Here is a 23,221-nt window from a genome sequence, read left to right as displayed (position 1 = left end):
TAAGATACTCAGATACTTGCTTGTTTTTTCTTCAAGTCTCTGAGGGCGGCAATATCATCAGGGGAATCAGAAGGAACACTTGTGACCACACCAGTGCCTTATTAAAAAAAAAAAAAAAAAAAAAAGTGTGGAATTAACTAATACAACCAGAATAAGATTACCAAAGTATTTCTAGAAATAAATACACTCTTTACCTTTATCCTCCTTAATGGTGAGCATTGGAAGAACATAGATCACCTTATAGGATGTTAAAGGTGCAGAAAGTGATGCACCAAGAATTTCCTATGTAAGAAAAAGATCAGAATAAACATTAAAGAAATTTATTGTGACCATTAAAATTTAAAACAGTATTAATGTTTTAAGCACATGAAGCTAGTAATGAAAAATAAAGCTCATTAGATCCATTTTTGCACAACATGGTGAGTATAGTGAATAACAACATATTGTTATCCTTGAAAATCATTAAAAGATTTAAAGTATTCTTACAACAAAAAGTATGTTAGGTAATACATTTGTTAATGAGCTTGAATTGCCCATTGTACAATGCATACATACTTCAAAACATGTCGTACACCATAAACATGTACAATTTTTGTACATCAAAGAAATAAGCCAAGCACAGTGGTGCATGCCTGTAATCCTAGAAGCTCAGGAGGCTGAAGCAGAAGGATCCCAAGTTCAAAATCATTCTCTGCAACCTAGTGAGACCCTAACAATTTATCGAGGCCGGGACAACTTACAATACCAGGATCAAAATTTAAAAATTTTAAGACTGGGGATGTAGCTCAGTGGTTGATTGTCCCTGGGTTCAATTCCTAGTACTAAAAATAAATACACAAACAAATATAGGGCAACATCTATAGGGTCCTCTCTTGCCCTGTGGGAGCTCTCTCTTCTCCCTTGAATAAATCCGACTCTAAAAAACGAATAAATAAATGAAGTTTGCATAAAAAATATATGAAATAAAATGAAACTCATTCTTTTATATCTACTAAAGATAATTTTAATATCTAAATCTAGCAATATTATGCTGAATACATTGGTTGTGACAATGCACTCCTTTAAGGAAAATACAGGAATCCATTGCAAGAGCCACAAAAACATTCATGGAACTCAGATCCAGCAAAAAGATTTTTTTTTCTTTGAGGAATATACTGAATGCCAAGTCAATAATACTAGGAAAACCTGGAAACCACTGTAAGTTTTCAAAGACAGAAAAATCATGTAATAAAATACAGTACATCAATAAGAGAAAATGTTATACTTTCATTTAAAATAATTGTAGCTGGAACTGTGGCACACACCTATAATCCCAGCTACTCAAGAGGCTAGGGCAGGAGGATCACAAATTCTAGGTCAGTCTGCACAACTTAGCAACACCACGTCTAAAAAATAAAACACAAAGGGCTGCGGGTATTGCATGAATAAGGCCCTAGGTTCAATACCTAGCATGACAAAAGAAAATATACAAAAATTTAATTTAAAAAAATTAATGAAATTATACTCTATTCAATGGGGTGTTTTTGGGGGTGTAACCAGGAATTGAAGGGGGAGGGGGACCTTAACCACTGAGCCACATCTCCAGCCCTTTTTTTTTACAATTTTTTATTTGAGATAGGGTCTCACTAAATTGTTGAGGCTGGCTTCAAACCTGTGATCCTCCTGCCTCAGTCTTACAAGCCACTGGGATTACAGGCATGTGCCTCTACACCTAGCTTATTCATGTTTTTCTTTTAAGAGATTATTTATTTATTAAGATACCAAAGATCAATCCCCAATACCAAAAAAAAAAAAAAAAAAAAAAACCCAAAGATCAGCATTTTACTAAGAGAAAACAAACTCAGAAATACTGATAATTAAATAGATAACCTAGAAGGATAAAAGCCATGTGACTGTCCAGATTTAATTATCATCAACCAAGACTTGCTGTTCAGAAAAAAAGCAGCTGCAATTCCAAATTTAATATTTCCAGGAACAGTCAAAAGTATTCAAAAAGCAAATAAAATGTTATTAAATCACTTGAGGAAAACTATCTATAATTTTTTTATTAATTTTTTACCAGTGCATTATAATAATACATAATATTGAGATTCACACAAGAACAAAACAACTTGGTCCGTTTCATTTCCCCATACCTCTTCTATCCCTCCCCTCTTTCCTCCCCTTGGTTTCCACCCTCTACTCCTCCAATCTACTTGTCTTTCCTTTATTTTCATTACACACCCTTTTTTATTTTTTTCCTCTCGCTTATACATATGAGAGAAAATATATAGTCCTTGACTTTCCCAGTGTGGCATATTTTATTTAACATGATGTTCTTCGGTTTCATCCCTTTTCCTACAAATGACACAATTTTGTTCTTCTTTATAGCTGAGTAAAATTCTACTATATGTATCACATTTTCCATATTTTTCAATCAAATGCTGAGTTGAAACAAAAATTCAAAAATACCATTTAGTGACAAAAATGAATACAAAATACTACACAGCAATTAAAAAAATAACTACTACTGCCTGCAACATGCAAAAATCTCACATAATATTGAACAAAAGAAGTCAGACACAAAAGTTCCATTCTGTAAAGTTAAAGAATAACAACTCTTCTTTGGTGAAATCAGAGCAAAGGGACCCTTCAGAGGAGAAAGATGAGTACTGATCATGATATGGACATGATACAGCCTTCTGGAGTACTGCTCGAATGGTTCTATCTCTTGATTTGGGTGGTATTTACATAAGCATATACACATGAAAATTCAATAAAATACAAATGACTTATACACTTTACTACACGTACACTTTAATTTTTAAAAAATTAAATGTTCTTTTCTCAAGTTTCCCTGTTGAAATTTTCTTCTAACTACATGCATGAAAATAAAAAGTGTGCTAGTCATCTTACCTCACCCATTAATTCCTTAACAACAGGCACCACTCCATTGTCTTTGGTAAAGCCCTGGTATGACATATTCCTTGCCGCTCTTTGAGTACAGATGAATATATCGCCATTTGCAGTCTCAAATCCAATGTACTTCATGTCAGGACGAACCCAACAGTTTGTCTGTCCAAACATGGTCTCAGGTCTGAGAGTAGCTGCTACTAAGAAGATATTTTTACCTTTCAGGCCACTAAGAAGAAAAAGTATGTATTTATGTTAAAAAAAAATGTCGCAGATTCCCTCACAACTGTTAGTTCAGAAATGAAAAAACAATACCTTGTTGACAAACCTACCTTAATTTGGATGGGTATGGTTCAAGCACTTTCAATTTCATTAAAGTATATTCCTGAGGTCCAACACCCTACACAAATAAACAAAACAAAAATCTCAGGGAAAAAAACACTGGCATTAAACCTACTCACTTATGTAGGAAACTTGATTTAAATTTCTAACATGGATTCTTACACTGTTAAGAGTAATTCTTTGTTCCACTGAAGAGACTGTCATTGAAGTGCTGACCATACCCAAGGACTTAAGAATCATCAGTCAAAATGGTGTTCATCAAAATGGGAGTTAGAAGACACAATTAACCCCAATCCTGCCCACCAGGGCAGACCCCAAAGAGTAAACATCACAGACATACACTGGATCAGGCATTAGATGGTGTGCATTCTAAGTTTTGTCCCTTACTAAAAGCTTGAATAAGGCAATTGCAATCTCTCTGAGCCTTTCTTTCCTGTTCTATAAAATAACTGCACAGGCTGGGGTTGTGACACAGTGGTAGAGCGCCTGCCTATCGTGTGAGGCACTGGGTTCAATTCTCAGCACCACATAAAAATAAAGGTCCATTGACAACTAAAAAAAAAAAAAATTCAAAAAAATAAACATGATTACCCAAATGGTACGCCTTTACTCCATGTACAGAGAAACAACATGTATCCCATTTGTTTACAATAAATAAAAATAAATAAATAAACAAATAACTTTGATGTCTCACACAACACTGTCCTGAGAAACGTATAAGGTAATGAATAAAAAAATGCTTTGAAAAACTATAAAGTATTATTGAAATTAAGGATACTGCTAACACTGGCTAGATAGGTTGAGTATCCCTTGTCCAAAATGCCTGGGACCAGAAGTATTTCAAATTTCAGAATTTTTCAGACTTTGGAATATGTGCACAGACTTTACTGGCAAGCAACCCTCATCCAAAACGTTCCAAAATTCAAAACTTTTCAAACACCATGTACAATCCAAAACTTAAAAATCCAAACTGCTCCAAAACAGTTCTAAGTGTCATGTCAGTGCTCAAAAACTTCTGAATTTTGAGTTGGATGTGGTTGCACACAGGAGGCTGAGGCAAGAGGATCACAAGTTTGAGACCAGTCTCAGCAATTTAGCAAAGCCCTAAGCAACTTTATGAGATCCTGTCTCAAATTTTTAAAATAAATAAATAAAAAGGGCTGGAGATATAGCTTAGTCATAAAGTGCCCAAGTTCAATCCCCAGTATCCGACCCCCCCCCAAAAAAAGTTCAAATATAGTAATAAAGAGTAAGGTACTCAGAGGATTTCACTATGGTTTGAATATCATCAAAACTCATGTTAAAATTTAATTCCCATTGTGAAGTATTAAGAGATGGAACCAGGTAGGAGGACTTTTAAGAGGTACTAGTTAATTAATGGATTAATAGGTTAATGGGATATTTTGAGAAGAAATCTGTTATAAAAGCCAGTGTGCCTCCTTCTCTCATATGTGCCCTGCTTATCACAAGATACAGGGCTCCACCTAAGGACTCTGCAGAGAATCATCACCAGCAAGGACTTTACCAGATATATCCCCTTGACCTTGGATATCCCAGCCTACAGGGCTGTGAACTAAATAACCTTTATTTGGTAATTATACAAATTTAATATAAATTATGAATAAAGGCTATTTACTCTGTGGTATTCAATTATAGCAACAGAGAAGGGACTAAGAGCTCTTAAGCTCAGATGCTGACATTGTCACTGATATACTATACCAAAGCTTCAGGCAAATCATTTACCCTTCCTTTATTCAAGTATTACAGGGAATAATGTTACTAATGTGTTCTACAATAATGTAGATGGAACTACTTCATGAATGGCTAGAAGTACTTAGGAAAGAAGTAAGCAGACACATGATCAAAACAAGTGTAAATGGAATCTATATATGTCAAAAAGTAGCCACAGCCAGGCTTGATGGCGCATACCTATAATCCCAGCAACTCAGGAGGCTGAGACAGGAGGGTTACAAGTTCAGAGCCAGCCTCTGCAACATAGCAAGGCCCTAAGCAACTTAGCAAGACCCTGTCTCAAAATAAAAAGGTGTAGTATGTGGCTCGATGGTTAAGCACCCTGGAGTTCAAACCACTGTACCAAGCTCCAATAATATTTAACCACATATCTCATTACCTTTCCCCACACACTTTTTAGAGCTGTGTATTTTCCAAATGGTGCTTCTCCTACATTAACATGCATATGAGTTACACTGACAGCTTATAAAAACAAATTCCTAGACCACACCCTAAAAAGCTTCTGATTCAGCAATTTTGGTGTGAGGTTTAATAGTATGCTCTTCTGAACAAGGTGATTTAGCTGGTCCTCAGATTACTCTTAGAGTAGCAAGGTCCTAGACATAATACAGGTACCTGTGATGATATTATGCTTTCCCTTTGCATACCCATCAGAGTACCATGAATAAACACCCCAGTACTTCATTGAAGTTATTTTTAGGTTTCTCATTTAAAACTGTATGGGGCCACATTATTAGTATAGGACTGGGGTTGTAGCTCAGTGTGAGGCACTAGGTTCAATCCTCGGCACCTTATAAAAATAAATAAATAAAATAAAAGGTATTTAAAAAAAAGATTATTGTAATAGGTATTCTATGTCACAGATAATCACCTCTCCAGTTTGTCTGTCATGATCCATACAAGGCTGCCCATCTTTTGGAGAATAAATGGTATACCTATGAAATAAACAGTAAGTAATAAAAGTTATTATAATATTCAAATTGTATCTTAACATATTTGCCAGAGTTGCTCCTAATGTCATACAAGTATGTCTTATAACTAAAACTTCTGATTGAATAACTGTCTATATCTATTATTTGTATTTTTAAAGAAATTCTACTGTCAACCTAGTTACTAATGAAAGGTTTCTACCTTCATCAAAGGTAATGCCACTGAAAAATATGGCCTGATTTTGACTTTGTGGTATGAAACAAGAGTATAAGACATAAATTCACTTATGAAATAAGTGAACAGCTTTTATTTAATCCACATAGTGAAGGAAGAATCTTAATTTATATCAAAAATATAAACTAAAACAGAAATAAAATGATCATTTTTCTGCTTGGCTAGGAATCTTTAATAAGATCATAAAAGCCAATAATTATCTTTTCCCTGGTACTATCTGTCACAAATACAAGAAAGTTAAGACACTGGCTAGAGAAAAAGGAAAATAAAAGATACAAAAGAACAAAAGAAGAAGAAGAAAAAAAAAAAATATATATATATACATACAAACACATATACATAGTGAAAAGACAGGTTAGACACAGCAGCTCCCAGATACTTGAGAGGCTAAAGCAGGAGGATCACAAGTTCAAGTCCCACCTGGGCAACTTAGCAAAATTCTGCCTCAAAATAAAATTTTAAAAGGCCCCCGGGATGCAGCTCAGAGGTAGAACATTCCTAGGTCAATCCCTATGACCAGTTAAAAAAAAAAAAAGGAACCAATGGACACTAAAATGTAAAGCAAGAATTATATGATTTTTACTTTCCTATACTGAAGGACATCAAACTCACCGTTTCCCAAATTTAATTTTGTTTCTTTCTCTTAATGTTAAAAATTGCCACCTGACAAATGAATCATAGTAAGGATTAACATCAGTGGTAATGAAGGAACGACGCCAGTCTACCTATAAAAGGAGAAAAGAAAAGGTACTTCTTGAGAAATATCCAAAATTTTTATAAGAATTCCTACAAATCAATTATTTACCCTTCTGTCCTTTACCCCCCAATTTAGAACAATATCAACTATTAAGCTGGGCGTGGTGGCACACACCTGTAATCCCAGCAATTTGGAAGTCTGAGGCAGGAGGATCACAAGTTTAAAGCCAGCCTCAGAACTTAAGCAACTTAGTAAGATTCTGTCTCAAAATGAAATATAAAAAGGGCTGGGGATGTGACTCAGTGGTTAAGTACCTCTGGGTTCAATCCTGAGTACCAAAATAAAAAATTATGCCAACTATTAGAACAAAAAAAGTTTTCAGTTTCTACTTATTAAAATAATATATCAATTATCACAATAACAAGTTAATGTGTTTTAAACACATATTAACAAATATATAAGAATAATTATAAATTAAAGAAGAAACAGTTAAATAATACCACATTCCTAAATATTCAAGTTAGTCTTTGGCTCCTTCATGTCTGTGGTTTAGTTTGTGGTTATAGGGATTGAACACAGGGGTGCTTTAACCACTGAGCCACATTTCCAGTTGTTTTTTATTTTGAGATAGGGTCTTGCTAAGTTGCTTAGGGCCTTACTTAATTGTTGAGGCTGGTCTTCAACTTGAAAGGTTCCTGGTTATCCCCCGGAGTCACTGGGATTACAGGTGCATGCCACCATGCCCAGCTCTTCGTGTGTTTTAAGTAGATCCCATTTCGAACAATTGTTGACATACCAGTATACGTTCTACTAAGACAAATATTAAAGCGCTTCGATGATCACAATGAAAAACAGTACAATTCTTTTTTTTAAGGGTGCTGGGGATTGAACCCAGTGCCTTGTGCTTGCTTACAAGGCAAGCACTCTACCAACTGAGCTATCCCCCCAGACACAGTACAATTCTTTAGTGGCATGTAGGCAGCAAATATTATTCCAAATGTAAAGAACTGATACAAATTTTTTTTTTTTTTTGCAGTGCTGGGGATTGAACCCAGGGCCTTGTGCATGTAAGGCAAGCACTCTACCAACTGAGCTATATCCCCAGCCCCCAAATCTTTTTAAATAACTTAAGTATACATGCTTTCTTCATATTTTCTTTAACTATGAAGGTGACTGACATACCTTCAAACCTATTCTCTTTAGATCCTGAATAGCCAGTGGTGGGAAATAATCGAGCCAATGTTCTGCTTCAGAAAATTTTACTATCTCTTCATCAGACAATCCAAGGGATTTCATAATACCCCACTGGTATTTAGAAGATCCAGCTTTAGCAACAGCTTTACTCTGAAACATAGGCAAAAACAAACTCCATCAAAGAATAACCAACTACTTAAAACTCCAAGAACCAGAGTAATTTTAAGGGACTAATCCAATTTGGTGATTTCTTTAAATTCCAAAACAATAATGATACATCAGAACATTGCAGAAGTTAGGTGTACTATTTCGTCTATGGAATTGGACAGTCAGGATATTCATCAAGACACTGACGCTCTCGGGTCCTCGCTTCCAAGATGACCAAAAAAAGAAGGAATAATGGTCGTGCCAAAAAGAACCGTGGCCATGTGCAGCCTATTCGTTGCACGAACTGTGCCAGGTGCATGTCCAAGGACAAGGCTATTAAGAAGTTCATCATTCAAAACATTGTAGAGGCCGCAGCCGTCAGGGACATTTCCGAAGCAAGTGTTTTCGACGCTTATGTGCTTCCCAAGTTCTATGTGAAACTGTATTACTGTGTGAGTTGTGCCGTTCACCGCAAGGTGGTCGGGAATCGATCTCGTGAAGCCAGGAAGGATCGAACACCCCCACCCTGTTTAAGACCTGCTGGTGCTGCCCCACGACCTCCACCAAAGCCTGTGTAAGGAGATGGGTCCTTAATGAGTGAAGAAAAGCTATCATCTGGAAAAAAATAAAATGGGAATTAAAATTTAAAAAAAAAGACACTGACACTGGTAACTAAATGGATGGATCACAAAGAACTACCACTCAAGAAGATCTCAGTAACAAACTTTGTTTCCTGTCTTCTAATACCACACACATCTTTTCTTTAGTTTTGTTTTAGCTTGAAATAAGCTACTACTAAGAGATTCCTCCCTTTCCAGGAATTACCAAAATCAAGAGGGCAACCAGGGCTCAGTCAGTAAAGTGCTTGCCTTGCAAGCACAAAGCCGTGGGTTCGATTCCCAGCACCACAAAAAAAAAAAAAAAAAAAAAAGAAGGCAACCAAATGCCCAGGGTTGGAGGGTCAGGTTAAAACATACATCTACTAAGACACAGCGCAAAGGAATTTTGAGTATGATGGAATTGATCTATACAGCACTGTAGTGGTAGAAACATGACTCTACTCATTTCCTAAACCCACAGAACTACATACACACTTAAAATGAATACTTCACAGTATGTAATTTTTTTTAAAGTATGTAATTTTTTTAATTCAATCAGAATGTGGGGGGAATCTAGGATGGAATGCAGACCACATGTATCTAACTATATTACAACATGACATTATTGCACTAAAAGGGGTACAGAAAAAGAAGTTAATTTAAACAATTTGGGGGGAAAATATTGATGAAAATCTAAACACTATACACAAAACCTATACTTTAAATGGTAAAACTATTTCTCCCAGGGGTAGAGGTTAGTAGTTCTGAAATTCTTTCTCCCAGGGGTAGAGGTTAGTAGTTCTGAAATTCTTAATAGACTAGAACTGAACTAGTAAGTAAATACATGTAGATTACAGCCAGGATCCTCAGTGTTGTAGTAAGAAGTCACAAATAAGCAAAATCAAGCACTAAAACAAGTACCTTAGTGCTAAAATGGAATCAAAGTTATCAGTATGAAATCATTTTTTTATATATACAAGCAAACAAAGATGTATATATACACAGGTTAACAAAGATATATGTATGTATAAATTTCCTTTCTTTTTTTCCACAGACAGGGCCTACATGTAGTGATATCAAAGCAGCAATGAGCATACTTAGCACTCAGACCTGTTTCTGAATATCATTTTTTAATCAAATGAAGAAGGATTTCTTGGAGAAGTAGTTGATTCAACAGCTAAAATGGAAAATATAAGACAGCACCTTGTGGTACCAGAAAGTAAGAAAATGTTTTTTAAAAAAGGAAAGAAGGGCTGGGGAGATAGCTCAGGCGGTAGAGTGCTTGCCTGGCAAGCACAAGGCCCTGGGCTCAATTCCCAGCACTGCAAAAAAAAAAAAAGGAAAGAAGCCCAGTGTAGTGGTGCACACCTGCGATCCCAGCAACTCATTAGAATGAGGCAGAAGGATCACAATGTCGCGGCCAGCTTCAGCAACTTGGCAAGATCCTGTCTCAATATAAAATAAAAAGGGCTAGGGGTGTGGCTCAGTGGTAGAGGGCCTCTGATACCTACCTCTGATTCGTGGCCTAATACCACGAAAAGAAAAACTAATAATAATAAAATGTAACAAATATATAAAAAAGAAAAGCAAGATGGGAAATTTAAATTAACCTAGGAATCAACGTAAAAGAACTTCCAATGGCCAGGTGCAGTGGCACACACCTATAATTCCAGTAGCTTGGGAGACTGAGACAGGAGGATCATGAGTTCAAAGCCAGACTCAGCAACTTAGCAAGATCCTAAGCAACTTAGTGAGACTCTGTCTCTAAAGAAAATGTAAGAAAGGTTGGGGATATGACTCAGTGGTTAAGGGTCCCTGGGTTCAATCCCTATTAAAAAAAAAAAAAAAAAAAAAAAAAAAAAGAACTTCCAATGGTCAAAACTAGAACAATTTGAGTAATAACCACCACCACATGCACAAAACCTTGATAGTTCAGTTTATAACCTAAAGAATAAAATATAATTTCACTCTGATATAAAAAAGATTGAATAAATAAGTAAATTACGGAAAAATGACAAATCTTCCTTTCAGAAGAATTTTAAATAAATGCAGGAAGAATGAGAAAAACAGAAAATTATCATTAGAATACCACTACTATAAGCAAGATCCAGTGATGAATGCTAATGTTAATGAGTAAATGTTTAGCTTCAAATTAACTCTCCCAAAATATATAATTATAAAGAGAAAAAATGAAATCTTTAAAGGAGAAACACCTGGCAGACACCACCTTAACAAGATCATGGGGGCTGGGGATATAGCTCAGTTGGTAGAGTGCTTACCTCATAAGCACAAGGCCCTGGGTTCAATCCCCAGTGCCACAAAAAAAAAAAAAAAAAAAAGTGATCATGGTTAATTTCACTAATAAAACATCATCTACTTGCTGACAGGAGAAGCAAACATCAACGCTCTGGCTTCTTTTCAAAAATCAGTAATATTAATCAAATAAGAAAAAAAATCAGACAAACCCAAACTGCAGGACAGTCTATGATGACTTGAATGTGTCCCCCAAAGCTTGTGTTGGAAACTTAATCCCCTATTAACATTATTAAGAGTTGGAACCTTCGAGAGGTTATAGGCTATGGGAGCTCTGTCCTCATTAATCAACTAGTGTCATTAACCACAAGAGAGGGTTCTTTAAAAATAAAAGAACAAATCTGTCCCCCCCTTCTTGCGCACATGTTTGCATACTGTCTCTTCTGCTATTTAAATGCCTTTCTATCATGGATGACACAGCAAGAAGACCCTCACCAGATGCTGGCCCCTTAATCTAGGACTTCCCAGTCTCCAGAACCTGAGCCAGTGATTTTCTGGTCATGAGAAATCATCCAGTTTGTGGTATTCTGTCATAGCAACAACAACAAAAAAGAGAGACTAAGTCTCTAAATTATCCAGCTGAAGAATACTCTTTACAATGTCAAAAGTCACAGAAGACAATGAAGATAGAGGAGACTGAGGAGATGTACTGAGACATAATAACCAAATGAAATGTGGGAGCCTAGATTGGACCTTAGAACAAAAAAGAATATTAGTAAAAAAAAGTTCAGTGGCAGAATACTTGCCTAGCACATATGAGGCACTGGGTGCAATCCTCAGCAGCACCACATACAAATAAATAAATAAAAATATTCTGTCCATCTACAACAACAACGAAAAAAATTTTTTTTTCTTTTTTTGGTGGTGCTGAGGATTGAACCCAGGGCCTTGTGCTTACAGGACTAGCACTCTACCAACTGAGCTATCTCCCCAGTCCCCACAAAAAAAATTTTTAAAGGTAGAATTCAAATGATTTTTGAATTCTGAATTTTGTCTCTAGTTTACCAAATAATATGGACTAATATTAATTCCTTAATTTTGAGGATTATATCATAGTCATGTAAGACACAACATTAGGGGAACTGGGTTCAGATTTAGAGAACTCAGTACTACCTTGTAACTCCTCTATAAATCAAAAGTATTTTGAAAGAAAGTGAAAAGGCAATAAAAAGTCAGAAAGACAATTATAATTTTATACTTCTTTAAAATTACTGAGAACATTATATGTGCCACACAATGGGCTAAAAAGAGAATGAATAAATAGACAAATATAAATATAAAACTTCAACATAACCACCAAACCTTTTTTCCTTTAGCTTTATCCTTAATTATTATATCCTCTGTTTTAATACCAATTTCTTCCTCTTCCTCTTCTTCATCTGGAAAATCAGGGGGGCAACCGTACAGTTCTATTTCTCTTTTCAACTTATCAGCACATGCCTATAACACAACATTTGAGATGGTGAAGTTCAGAACTCAAGGAAATAATTAGTATCTGTTGTTTCTATGGCCAACCAACACTGACACTTTCTGAATATTTTTGCAATATACCTGTACATATGTAGGTTATCACAGAAAACTCAAATAACACAAAACACATACCTCAAAATCCACTAATTTATAAATTAGGTTTTTTTTTTTTTTGCTGATTGCCTCAGCAAGCATTTACTCAACACCCAGAATATTCTATGTACTATATTATATACTAGGTGTCAGAAGAACAAATATATATAAAACATAATACTACTTTGAATAATGATGCTAATTACAGCATTTATTTAAATGATTACTGTATTTAAAGATCACTGTATTTGTAGTGAGAGTTAAATTTCTATGGTTCATTATTTACCATCATCAACCTGCTAGGTAGACAGGACGAGTATTAAATTAGAAAAAAGACACTGAGAAAGTGATTTAACAAAGATTATAAAACTAGCAGGCTAAAAAACTAACATGTGAACCTGGGCTTTCTGCCCCAACTCTTGCCAATTACCAATTATATCATAACAAGTCCACTGTCAAAAACAAAGATGAAGCTAGACAGTGTTAAAGTTATAAGAAAAATATATACATAGAATTAAGAATTGTAATAACAGAGGAGGTACCAGGCATGGTGGTGCATGCCTGTAATGCCAGCAATTTGGGAAGCTAAGGCAGGAGGATTAGTTCAAATTCAGCCTCAGCAAATTAGCAAGGCCCTGTCTCAACATAAAAAATAAAAAGGGCTGGGAGATATAGCTCAGGGGCAAAATGCCACTGAGTTCAATCCCCAGTACAAATAAAAAAAAAAAAAGGAGAAAGTGTTTAAATTCAGAAGAGCTTCAGTTATTCAAAAGATAAAGCCAGAAAGTCACCATTTTGCAACCACCAAATACAATAATTAATACAGACAAAAATCATCAAAAGATAACCACTGAGTTATTGAGTAACAGAATATTCAGAGGTTCTCAAATTATGGTCCCAAAGATTACTTTTTAGTTATAAAGGGAAAATGCTACTTTTAGAAGAAGAAATCTGTGAGGTATTAACTTAATATTATTAAAATGAGAAAAACAGCTAACTATATGCTTTTTGATATGATATAGTGGGAAATTTACATCTCATCACCATAAAATTCTTGTCAAATTTTATCTTGAAGAATGAATCAAAAAAATTCATATTATGGGACTTTCACAAAATAATTCACCTATACTTTTCAAAAACATCAATATCATGAAAAGCAACTAAAATACACTAAAGAGAACTAATACAACAGGTGACCAATAAAAGAAAAATTAATCCCCAGGAAGGACTTCTTGGGACAGTAGGGCTGGCATTGTAGCTCATGTGTGAGGCACTGGGTACAATCCTCAACACCACATATAAATAAATGAATAAAATAAAGACATTGTGTTCATCTACAACTAAAAATATTGGGAAAAAAAAAAAAAAGGAAGGAAATTTGCCTTAGATTAGGGGCCGGGGTTGTGGCTCAGTTATACAGTGCTTGCCTGGCATATGTGAAGCACTGAGTTCGATTCTCAGTACCACATATAAATAAATAAATAAAATAAAGGTCCATCAACAACTAAAAAATATTTTTAAAATATTAAAATATAAAATTTTTTTTTAAAAAATAAAGAAATTGCCACAGATTAAAGATGACTATTACATCGATGTCAAATTTCTTTGAAGGGATAATGTGACTGCAATGGTGGAGAAGAATGTCCATGTTCTCAGGAGATACATGCTGAAATATTTGGGTGTAACACCATAATGCCTCCAACTTACTTTCAAAAAGTTCATAGAAAAAGGGAAAGAGGGGCTGGAGTTTGGGTCAGTGGAAGAGCACTTGCCTAGCACGTGTGAGGCCCAGGGTTCGATCCTCAGCACCACATAAAAAAAATAAAGATACTGTGTCCACCAATAATTAAAAAAGAAAAAGGGAAAGAGCAAGTTGTGGGAGTTAGCGCCTATAATCCTAGCTACTTAGGAGGCTGAAGTTGGAGGATCACAAGTTTAAGGCCAGCCTGGGGAACCTGGTGAGACACTGTCTCAAAACAAAAAATAAAAAGAGCTGAGGATGTAGCTCAGTACAAGAGTGCCCCTGGGCTTAACCCACAGGACTGTTAAAAAAAGGTGGGGAACATGGGTGCACATGTGATTATGTTGAAACAGAACTAAAGCACATGTGCCAATGTTAATACAAGTATAGGGTATGACTTGGAAACTACAGGTGAAGAAAGAATATAATAGTGTTCGCTGTATTATTCTTTCAGCTTTTTTGTAGGTTTGACATTCTTCAAAATGAAAGATTGAAAAATAAAAAGAAATTCTTAATCTCACTATATTTAGGGGATTTTTTTTTTTCAACTCTAATTTCCTGGCTCATTACTCATTGAGAATTACTTCTAATGTAAGTTTATGACAAATAAAAGACATTTACAAAAATGATCAAGCTAGTCCTGATGGCACACACCTATAATCCCATAAATTCAGAAGGCTGAGGCAGAAGGATTCCAAGTTCAAGGCCAGCACTGACAACTTAGCAAGATTCTGTCTTAAAATAAAAAACAGAGGGCTGGGATTGTGGCTCAGTGGTAGAGAGCTTACCTAGCACGTGTGAAGCACTGGGTTCAATCCTCAACATCACATAAAAATAAATAAAAAATAAAGATAATGTGTTCATCTAAAATTAAAACTAGTTTTAAAAAAATAGAAAGGCCTGCAAATCTAGCTCAGTGGTAAAGTGACTCTCAGTTCAAACCTCAGTACTAAAATCAATCAATCAATAAATAAGTAATCAAAATATGATATAACTCTTTAGTAATTTATGCCAACATTCTATATATGTCACAAATGCACAAATCACAGTACATTTTGCTGGTTAGAAATAACAATTTCAACAGACATGAATAAATAAGACATCTAAAAGACATCAAAATAGAAATCACTGAGACTTAGTGTATACCTTTTATTTAAATACTATTTCAAATGTTAGTGTTATGTATTTATTGGTCTTTATAAGTTGCCAAGGCTGGCCTCAAATTTGTGATACTCCTAACTCAGCCTCCAGAGTCACTGAGATTTTAGGCATGCACCACTGTATCTGGCTTCAAATGTTTTTTTTAAATTAATCTTCACCACAATAAATTCAAGAAATTTCACAAAACATTTTAAGATAGCAGTATTTGGAAATTCTATATCAAGATCTTGAATTGGATATTAGTATTTGCTCTAAACTAAAAGAAGTAGAAACCATCCTATAAGTAATCTTACCTTAATAGGCATCCCCGTACAATGTAAACCAAAGGGAAACAGACAATTTTTTCCTTTTAGTCTCTGGTACCCTACTGCAAACTATAGAAAGAAAATTAAATTTAAATTACAATATAAATGGGAGACAAATTCAAAATGGTAATTCTTCATGAAGAACATCAGTTTTATTCTTATCTTCCCTTAGAATATCAGTTAGATTTTATAGTCATTCCAAAATTCTAGTGCACTATTCTTTTTGTTGTTTTGTCACATGCATACATGCCTAGAACGCTGCACAAATATATACATATGAAAATTAAGAAGGCTGGGAATATAGCTCAGTTGGTAGTGTGCTTGCCTTGCAAGCATAAGGCTCTTGGTTCAATCCCCAGCACCGAAAAAAAAAAAAAAGAAAGAAAATTAAGTATAAAAATTACATCAACTAAACATGAAATTTATGCTTAAAATTAAGGAATTCTAAGTTCCTTTAACAGAAAGCAATTTCTACATATGCCATTTTCTTCAAAATAGTATTATTAAGGATACCATCCCATTATTTAAATGTATAAGAAGCTTTACCTCACACTTGGATAAAGAAAATGTATGCCCCAAATGCAGACGGCCATTCATATATGGATATGGGAAGGTTGCAAAGTACTTGCCCTTGCTGTAAAACAATCATGTGAAAAAGAAAGTTCAGGAATGAAAATGTCACATTTCTTTTACAGTGAGGGATGGGGTGTGGGGAACATTTAATATAAATAACTTGTTTAAATTTTAGTTATTTAAAAGACATGTAAAAGTAAATTAATAAATCCAGAGATTAAAAGCTCTCTAAAACCAAAACTCATTTTTGATTTTCAAAGAATAATACATTTGCAGGTAAGAAAAAAAACAAGAAAAAAAAAATCTTTGACTAGGTGCAGTGGCATGTGCCTGTAATCTCACCAAATCAAGAGTCTGAGGCAGGAGGATCACAAGTTTGAGGCCAGCCTCAGGAACTTAATGAAGCCCTAAGAAACTCAGCAAGACACTGTCTTAAAATAAAAAATAAACATGGCAGGGAATGTAGCTCAGTGGTAAAAACTCCTGGGTTCAATCCCTAATACCAAGAAAAAAGAGAAAAAAAAAAAATCTTCAGTGAGGTAAAAAAAACAAAACAATAAAAAGCAGAAATAAACATCTTTGTAGCAAATTCCAAAGGTTTAACTTAAGCTAAAATACTTGATTTAATAATAAAAATAAATTCAATACTCTTAGGAAGTCTGTATAAATTTAATATTTTACTGATTAAATGAGATCTGTATTCACTAGATATATATAAAGCAATTCAAAGTCCCTTAAGTAAAATAAAACATCCTTACTATTACAAGATATATATGTGGTAGATTTATTTAAAGAACACCTTTTTAATGCTGTTTATTATGTGACATTCTTTATCCTCATGAAGTGCATCTAACATACATATGCTATGTGGCATATATATGCTATATTATATAAACTAAAGGAGTAGAAAACATATATATAACATATATGCTATGCAGCACTTGTAAATGCACTATCCAAGTTATAAACCCACTGAAGCTATTATGTGTGTCCTTCCCCACTCTTCCACTAGGGATAACCAATATCCTGAAATTTGCTTATATCATTCCCTTTCTTTTGAAGAGTTTGCATATATATCCATGTCCTTAAACAATATATCATTTAGCTTTACTCACTTGTAGATCTTACATAAAACATGATATACTCTATAAAGACTTTTACAATTTGCTTTTTTCACTCAACACTTTATTACCTAGCATTGATACACATACCCACAGGTCATTCTCTTTCATGGAATAAATCGTCTTTTTTGGTTCACTTTTGGACTACTTTCAATATCTTAAAGTTGACCAAAATTCTAAAACCAAAAAGAAGCTTCAAACTATAAAGTATAACATCAGAAACTGTATTATGGTATTCTTTCTCTTTAAAAAACAAAAAATACTATATATATACTATTAGAGTATAGTTAAGTAGTAAGGGATATAGACTTTAGAATTAGAAAGTCCTGCTGGGCACGGTGGAGCACACCTGTAATCCCAGCAGCCGGGGAGTTTGAGGCAGGAGGATCGAGTTCAAAGCCAGCCTCAGTGAAAGCAAGGCACTAAGCAACTTATTGCGACCCTATCTCTAAATAAAATACAAAATAGGGCTGGGGATGTGGCTCAGTGGTTGAGTGCCCCTGGGTTCTATTCCTGGTATCGAAAAAAAAAAAAAAAAAATAGGAAGTCCTAAAAACAAGTCCAGACCCTGTGAATTCCTAGCTATTCCTAGTTATTCAACCCTGATCTGGTTACTTAGTCTCTCTGTGTCTGTTTCCTCTTCTGCAAAATAGAGATAAAATAATCATTTACTTTAAAGATTAAATAAGAATATATATGTAAAATCCAAGGTGTGTTTCCTAGCCAAGTAAGTCTTCAATGTTAGCTACTATCATTGTTATGGTTATCACTGTGTTTCCTAAATTTGAAGGAAGTACATTTTTCTACATTTTAACATATCTGAAATTGGGATACATCTTGTAATTGATGCATATGTTTATTATGGCAATGTTTCAATGGACATTTTGTTTTTGTTTTCCCCCAATACTGTATTACTATCTAACATCTTAAAATCATCTCAGCATCAAGACAATATAAAATTTGTGAAATAATCCTCTGGGCTGGGGTTGTGCTCAGTGGTAGAGAACTTGCCTAGCATGTGTGAGGCACTGGGTTTGATCCTCAGCACCATATAAAAATAAATAAACAAAATAAAGATATTGAGTCTATCTGTAACTTTAAAAAATTTTTCTTAAAAATCCTCAAAAACCCTTCAAACTTTCATTTTGTGTCTTTGGAGGTAATTATCATTTTGAGTGTTGTAGAATAACTTCATTTTATTAGTTAAGATAAAACTTCTGGCTTATCTGAATATGAAAAATAGTAGTTTAGAGGCTTGGGATGCAGCTCAGTGGTAGAGTGCTTACTTGCCTAGGATGTGGAAGGCCCTGGGTTGGATCCCCAGTACCATGAAAAAGAAAAAACCAAAAACACTGTATATAGAAGAATCTCTAAGAATTCCACAGAAGATTTTAATTTGAATGCAGAGAGTAGAAGTCAAGTCCTTCAGCCCATTTCAGACATTAGATAAATAATTGAAGAGATAGTTATGTTTAACCTGATTACAGTTTCTGACTTATCTGTTCCACATCTGCACACTCATGTACAGAACTTCACAATCACTTACCTGGTCTGCTTTTCTAAATCAGATGCATTGATCTCAAACATTTTCTCAGTATCCCATTTCTGTTGGATTTCTTTCTCAATCTTCTTCAAAAAGTCTACTTTGGCAGTTCCTTTTCTTTCCTATTAGACACAAAAGAAATAGAATAATCCATTCTACACTTCAGCAGGCTTAGTTTAAAAAAAAAAAAAAAAAAAAAGAATCGGATTCACACAGAATTGAGCTGCCCACAGATCCATGGTTATCGTAAAATAGAAATGAACAACTAAAAATTAGTTATTAATCTCTAAGAAGATGAATAGCCAGGCACACTGGCACACACCTGTAATCCCAGTCATTCGAGAGGATGAGGCAGGAGGATGACAAGTTCAAGGCTAGTTTTGACAACTTAATGGTCCCTGACTCAAAATTAAAAATAAACAAGACTAGGGACACAGTTCAGCGGTAAAGCATCCCTGGGTTTAAGCTCCAGTGCCAAGAAATAAAAAAAAAAAAAAAAAGAAAAGAAAAGAGAAACTGAGAGTAAAATGGTAGTTGCCAAAGGCCAAGGAGAGTAGGTGTAAGGAGGAATAGGGAGAGGTCAGTCAATGGGTAGTAGGGTTCATTTAGATAATTAGTTTCAGTACTCTGTAGCAATAAAGTAACTACACATAGCAATTGTGTACTATGTATCTCAAAAAGTTAAAAGACACAATTTTAAATGTTTTTGCCACAAAGTAGTGATAAGTATTTGAGGAGATAGAAATGTTTAACCTGATTACAATGTTTAAGTGTAATGAAACACCACATGATATCCTGTTAATATGTATTAAAATGCATAATTTTTATGTTTTTATGTATCAATTAAAACATAAATTCAAATATTTAAAAAAGAGGTATGAGAATTGAATCACAGGACTACTCTGAATGTGTATGATATTCAAAATATTTTTTTTTACCTAAGCTGTGTCTTCTACCCTCAGAACACAAAGTTTTACTCATACAGAAAAAATAAAATAAAATAAATTAGGGTTATCATGCCCTGTCCACTTCAAATTTTTAAAATAAAAAATTACTTAAATATGTAAAAATCTTTTGAAATACTTTTTTAAAATTAGATACTACGATGTAACACTGTCACCAAATGTTCCTATTTATTCAGTTAAAATATATAAATACTTTTTAAGTATAGGATGGAGTTCTGTCTGCTTGCCAACCTGCAATTATGCCCACCAAAAGAGGATGCTGGGCCCCAATGGGTAGAGGATGAGGGAGGATTAGTCATCTAGTTTTGTTTCAGGGAAGCACTAATGAAGAACTTCTCTCTAAAATGCTTAATAGACTGCTAATCTAGAATTAAATGAAACAGAAAATAAGAGGCAAGTCTCTTAGTATACTGAATCTACCAGGCAACATCCCATCATCGCTTAAACCACTCTTGGATAAAAATAAAAAAATAAAACATAGAAAATCATTCCACCTTGGGAAAAGGGATAGCACTTCATTCTTAGTGTGTTACTCTCTATGAAAATGATTTAGCTGCTAACAAGAAATGGAACAGACTTACAGAACAATCACATGAGAAAACTGAATGTCAATGGACCAGACACAAACCTAGTTCTATTTTGAAAAAATCAGCATTAGTTTCTACGATTTTATTTTCTAGTATAAATTTGAACCCCCAAATTAGATTTTCTTCTACTTTTTTTTTTTTTTTTTTTTTTTTTTTTTTGATACTGGGGATTGAACCCAGCCAGGGGATGGGGCTACGTCCCTAGACCTTTTTATTTTTCATTTTGAGATAGAGTCTCTAAATTGCCAAGTCTGGCCCCAAACTTGAGATCCTCCAGCCTTTGACTCTCAAGTCATTGGGGTCACAGGCATATGCTACCATACCTGGCTTTCTTACACTTCTTACATACTACCATTTCCAGATTCTGTAGCATTTTAAAATGAGAAAATACCTGGCTCTTCTACTTATACTTTCTACAACCTACTAGACGATGCCATCACCAAGTCAACTAACATCTGGATTTCAGTCTCCTTTAATTATGCTTTCCTCTGCCCTGGTGCACAGCAATTTAATAAATGCTTCCTCTCCCTCAGAGCCAGCCTCAACAATTTAACAAGACCCTATCTCAAAATAAAAAATAAAAAAGGGCTGAGGATGTGGCTCAGTGGTTAAGCTCCCTGGGTTAATCCCTAGCACCAAAACCTTATCACATCACAGATATAGTGCCTTTTTAGACAACTATTTTAAATGATTACACAAATACAAAGTATTATATAAAAAAATTTCTGTGATCAAAAACACCTATTTCTCTAATAACTATCTTAAATCTTTATATATTACGTAATAACTAATAATACAGTCACATGTCACTTAAAACAATGGGAACACACTCTGAGAAAGGCATTCTTAGGCAATTTCATTATTGTGCAAACTTCATGGAGTGTACTTACACAAAAAAGATAGCTGTGACATCACTAGGTTATATAATCTAATGGGACCACCACCTATATTCAGTCTGTCATTAACTGAAACATCATTATGTCACGCGTGATTAAAGTATTAAAATCAAGTAAGATTCTAGTATAAATTAGCAGACTGTTTTTACCATTTTTCATTTTATTTATTTAAATCAAAGAATAGTTTAATATCTTTTATTTTTAAGCAACTTTAAGATCAAAGACAAGTATAATCAATAGAAAAATAAAATGTCAGTCCGATGGATTTAAGAAAGAGCCTTGCCTCAAAAGTAGAGGGGAAATGTAAAAGTATTCCATAATCTGAAAAGTTATGGGCACAACAAGAACAAAAGGAAAATAAAAGTAACAAGTAAATTACTGTTTCTAAAAATCCTGAACAGATCATAACTGCTATGTACAGAAATCAAATCAAAATTCTTATCTGATCAAGTCAATCCCCCTCTAGAGTACACTATTGCTCATAAGATAAAGTCCATACTTTCAAACATTGTGTTCAAGGCCGTTCTCACTCTCCCCCTCCCTGACCCCCATCTAACTCTCGCCACTCTAGGCCTATCAGACCATCTGCATTTCCCCAAACATGTCACACTCCCTCTCACCTCTGGGTCTTTGTTCAAATTATTCACTCTGCCCTACCCGAGGGATCTATTTGTCTAGCTGCCTAACCATCTCATTCTTCAGGTCTCAGCTAATTACCTGCCTCAGTTCTCCAAAAGTTCACAAAATATCCCTCTTATGTTCCTGGGATCCAAGATGGCGGACTAGAGGGAGGCTGCATTTCTTGTCGCTCCGTAAAAACTCCAGTTTCAAGCAGAGGATATCTGTTTCTTGGTGAGGCAGTTTTTGCTGCTTATCGATCCCCTGCTGTTTACCCCATTTGTCTGCTGTGACCACCTGCAGTCTGCCAGCATATCAATGCTTTTTTGAGTGCAGACTGCTCACTGTCAGGCGCCTATCATACGCCATTTGCCTGCCTCTCTCCTGTCCATAGCCGGCCTTACACCTATCCATCACCCAACGCACAAGGTTCACCTCCTGATTGTCTGACAACAGTCAGCAAACTGATCGCCAACCACCAGTGGAGCACCAGCTGCCTGCCATTTCCTGGAAGTTCACTGTTACAGTACCTGCAGGTTTGATTACACGTGGCTGCCGCCATTTTGAGACAACAGCCAAGACCCATAGGATCCCTGGCCAGACCAACTGAGTCCCATCTCTAAGAGCCCGACCAATCACTTCCTGCGTCTGGGACCCTCACATCAACTGACTGCTCCCTGCTGCCAGGACCCCCAGACCAACTGACTGCGCCCTATACCAGGACCCCAGACCGACTGCACCCGGCCTCCAGGATTCCGCAACCACACCAAACACACCCAAACTCCAGGAACCCTGCCTTACCAACTGCACCCTGCCTCCAGAACCTCCAGCTGACCACGTCCACACCCTGAGCTTCAGCTCCCCAATTGCCAAAACATTTGGAAGCCTGAGCTCTGATCTTTAGGGGGGCAAATCCCATCCTGAGATGCCTGCTGGAGACTTGAAAATCATTGTCAGGCACCTCTCATGCATCAGGCTACTGAACTCTGGGAGGTTTCACTACTATATGACTGTTATACTGTAGATTTTCTTTTTTCTCCTTATTGAA

The 23,221-nt window shown here is 35.3% G+C and overlaps 2 protein-coding genes across 2 annotated transcripts in view; one reads left to right on the top strand and one right to left on the bottom strand.

The window, feature by feature from the left end:
* LARS1 (leucyl-tRNA synthetase 1) overlaps positions 1-23,221 on the bottom strand; it is a 71,014-nt gene that overhangs the window by 36,046 nt on the left and 11,747 nt on the right. The window contains exons 2-12 of the mRNA XM_079145467.1: positions 19,111-19,229; positions 16,417-16,504; positions 15,859-15,939; positions 12,403-12,540; positions 8,030-8,191; positions 6,763-6,875; positions 5,858-5,921; positions 3,225-3,292; positions 2,896-3,121; positions 195-282; positions 21-97 (exon numbers count right to left, since the gene is read on the bottom strand). Coding sequence (XP_079001593.1) covers positions 21-97; positions 195-282; positions 2,896-3,121; positions 3,225-3,292; positions 5,858-5,921; positions 6,763-6,875; positions 8,030-8,191; positions 12,403-12,540; positions 15,859-15,939; positions 16,417-16,504; positions 19,111-19,229 — 1,224 coding nt within the window. The remainder of the gene's footprint in view (positions 1-20; positions 98-194; positions 283-2,895; positions 3,122-3,224; positions 3,293-5,857; positions 5,922-6,762; positions 6,876-8,029; positions 8,192-12,402; positions 12,541-15,858; positions 15,940-16,416; positions 16,505-19,110; positions 19,230-23,221) is intronic.
* LOC306664539 (small ribosomal subunit protein eS26-like) lies at positions 8,201-8,925 on the top strand. The gene has a single exon (XM_079145483.1). The coding sequence runs from the start codon at positions 8,419-8,421 to the stop codon at positions 8,764-8,766; it is 348 nt and encodes a 115-aa protein (XP_079001609.1). The 5' UTR covers positions 8,201-8,418; the 3' UTR covers positions 8,767-8,925.

Source organism: Sciurus vulgaris (assembly GCF_902686455.1).
Source record: "Sciurus vulgaris genome assembly, chromosome: 6".
Lineage (NCBI taxonomy): Eukaryota > Metazoa > Chordata > Mammalia > Rodentia > Sciuridae > Sciurus > Sciurus vulgaris.
Note: the sequence above shows the minus strand (reverse complement) of the source record. Positions and strands in the feature narration are given on the sequence as shown.

Bases quoted from the DNA above. Each gene is read 5' to 3' on its own strand.
- LOC306664539 (XM_079145483.1), top strand. From the start codon at position 8,419: ATGACCAAAAAAAGAAGGAATAATGGTCGTGCCAAAAAGAACCGTGGC.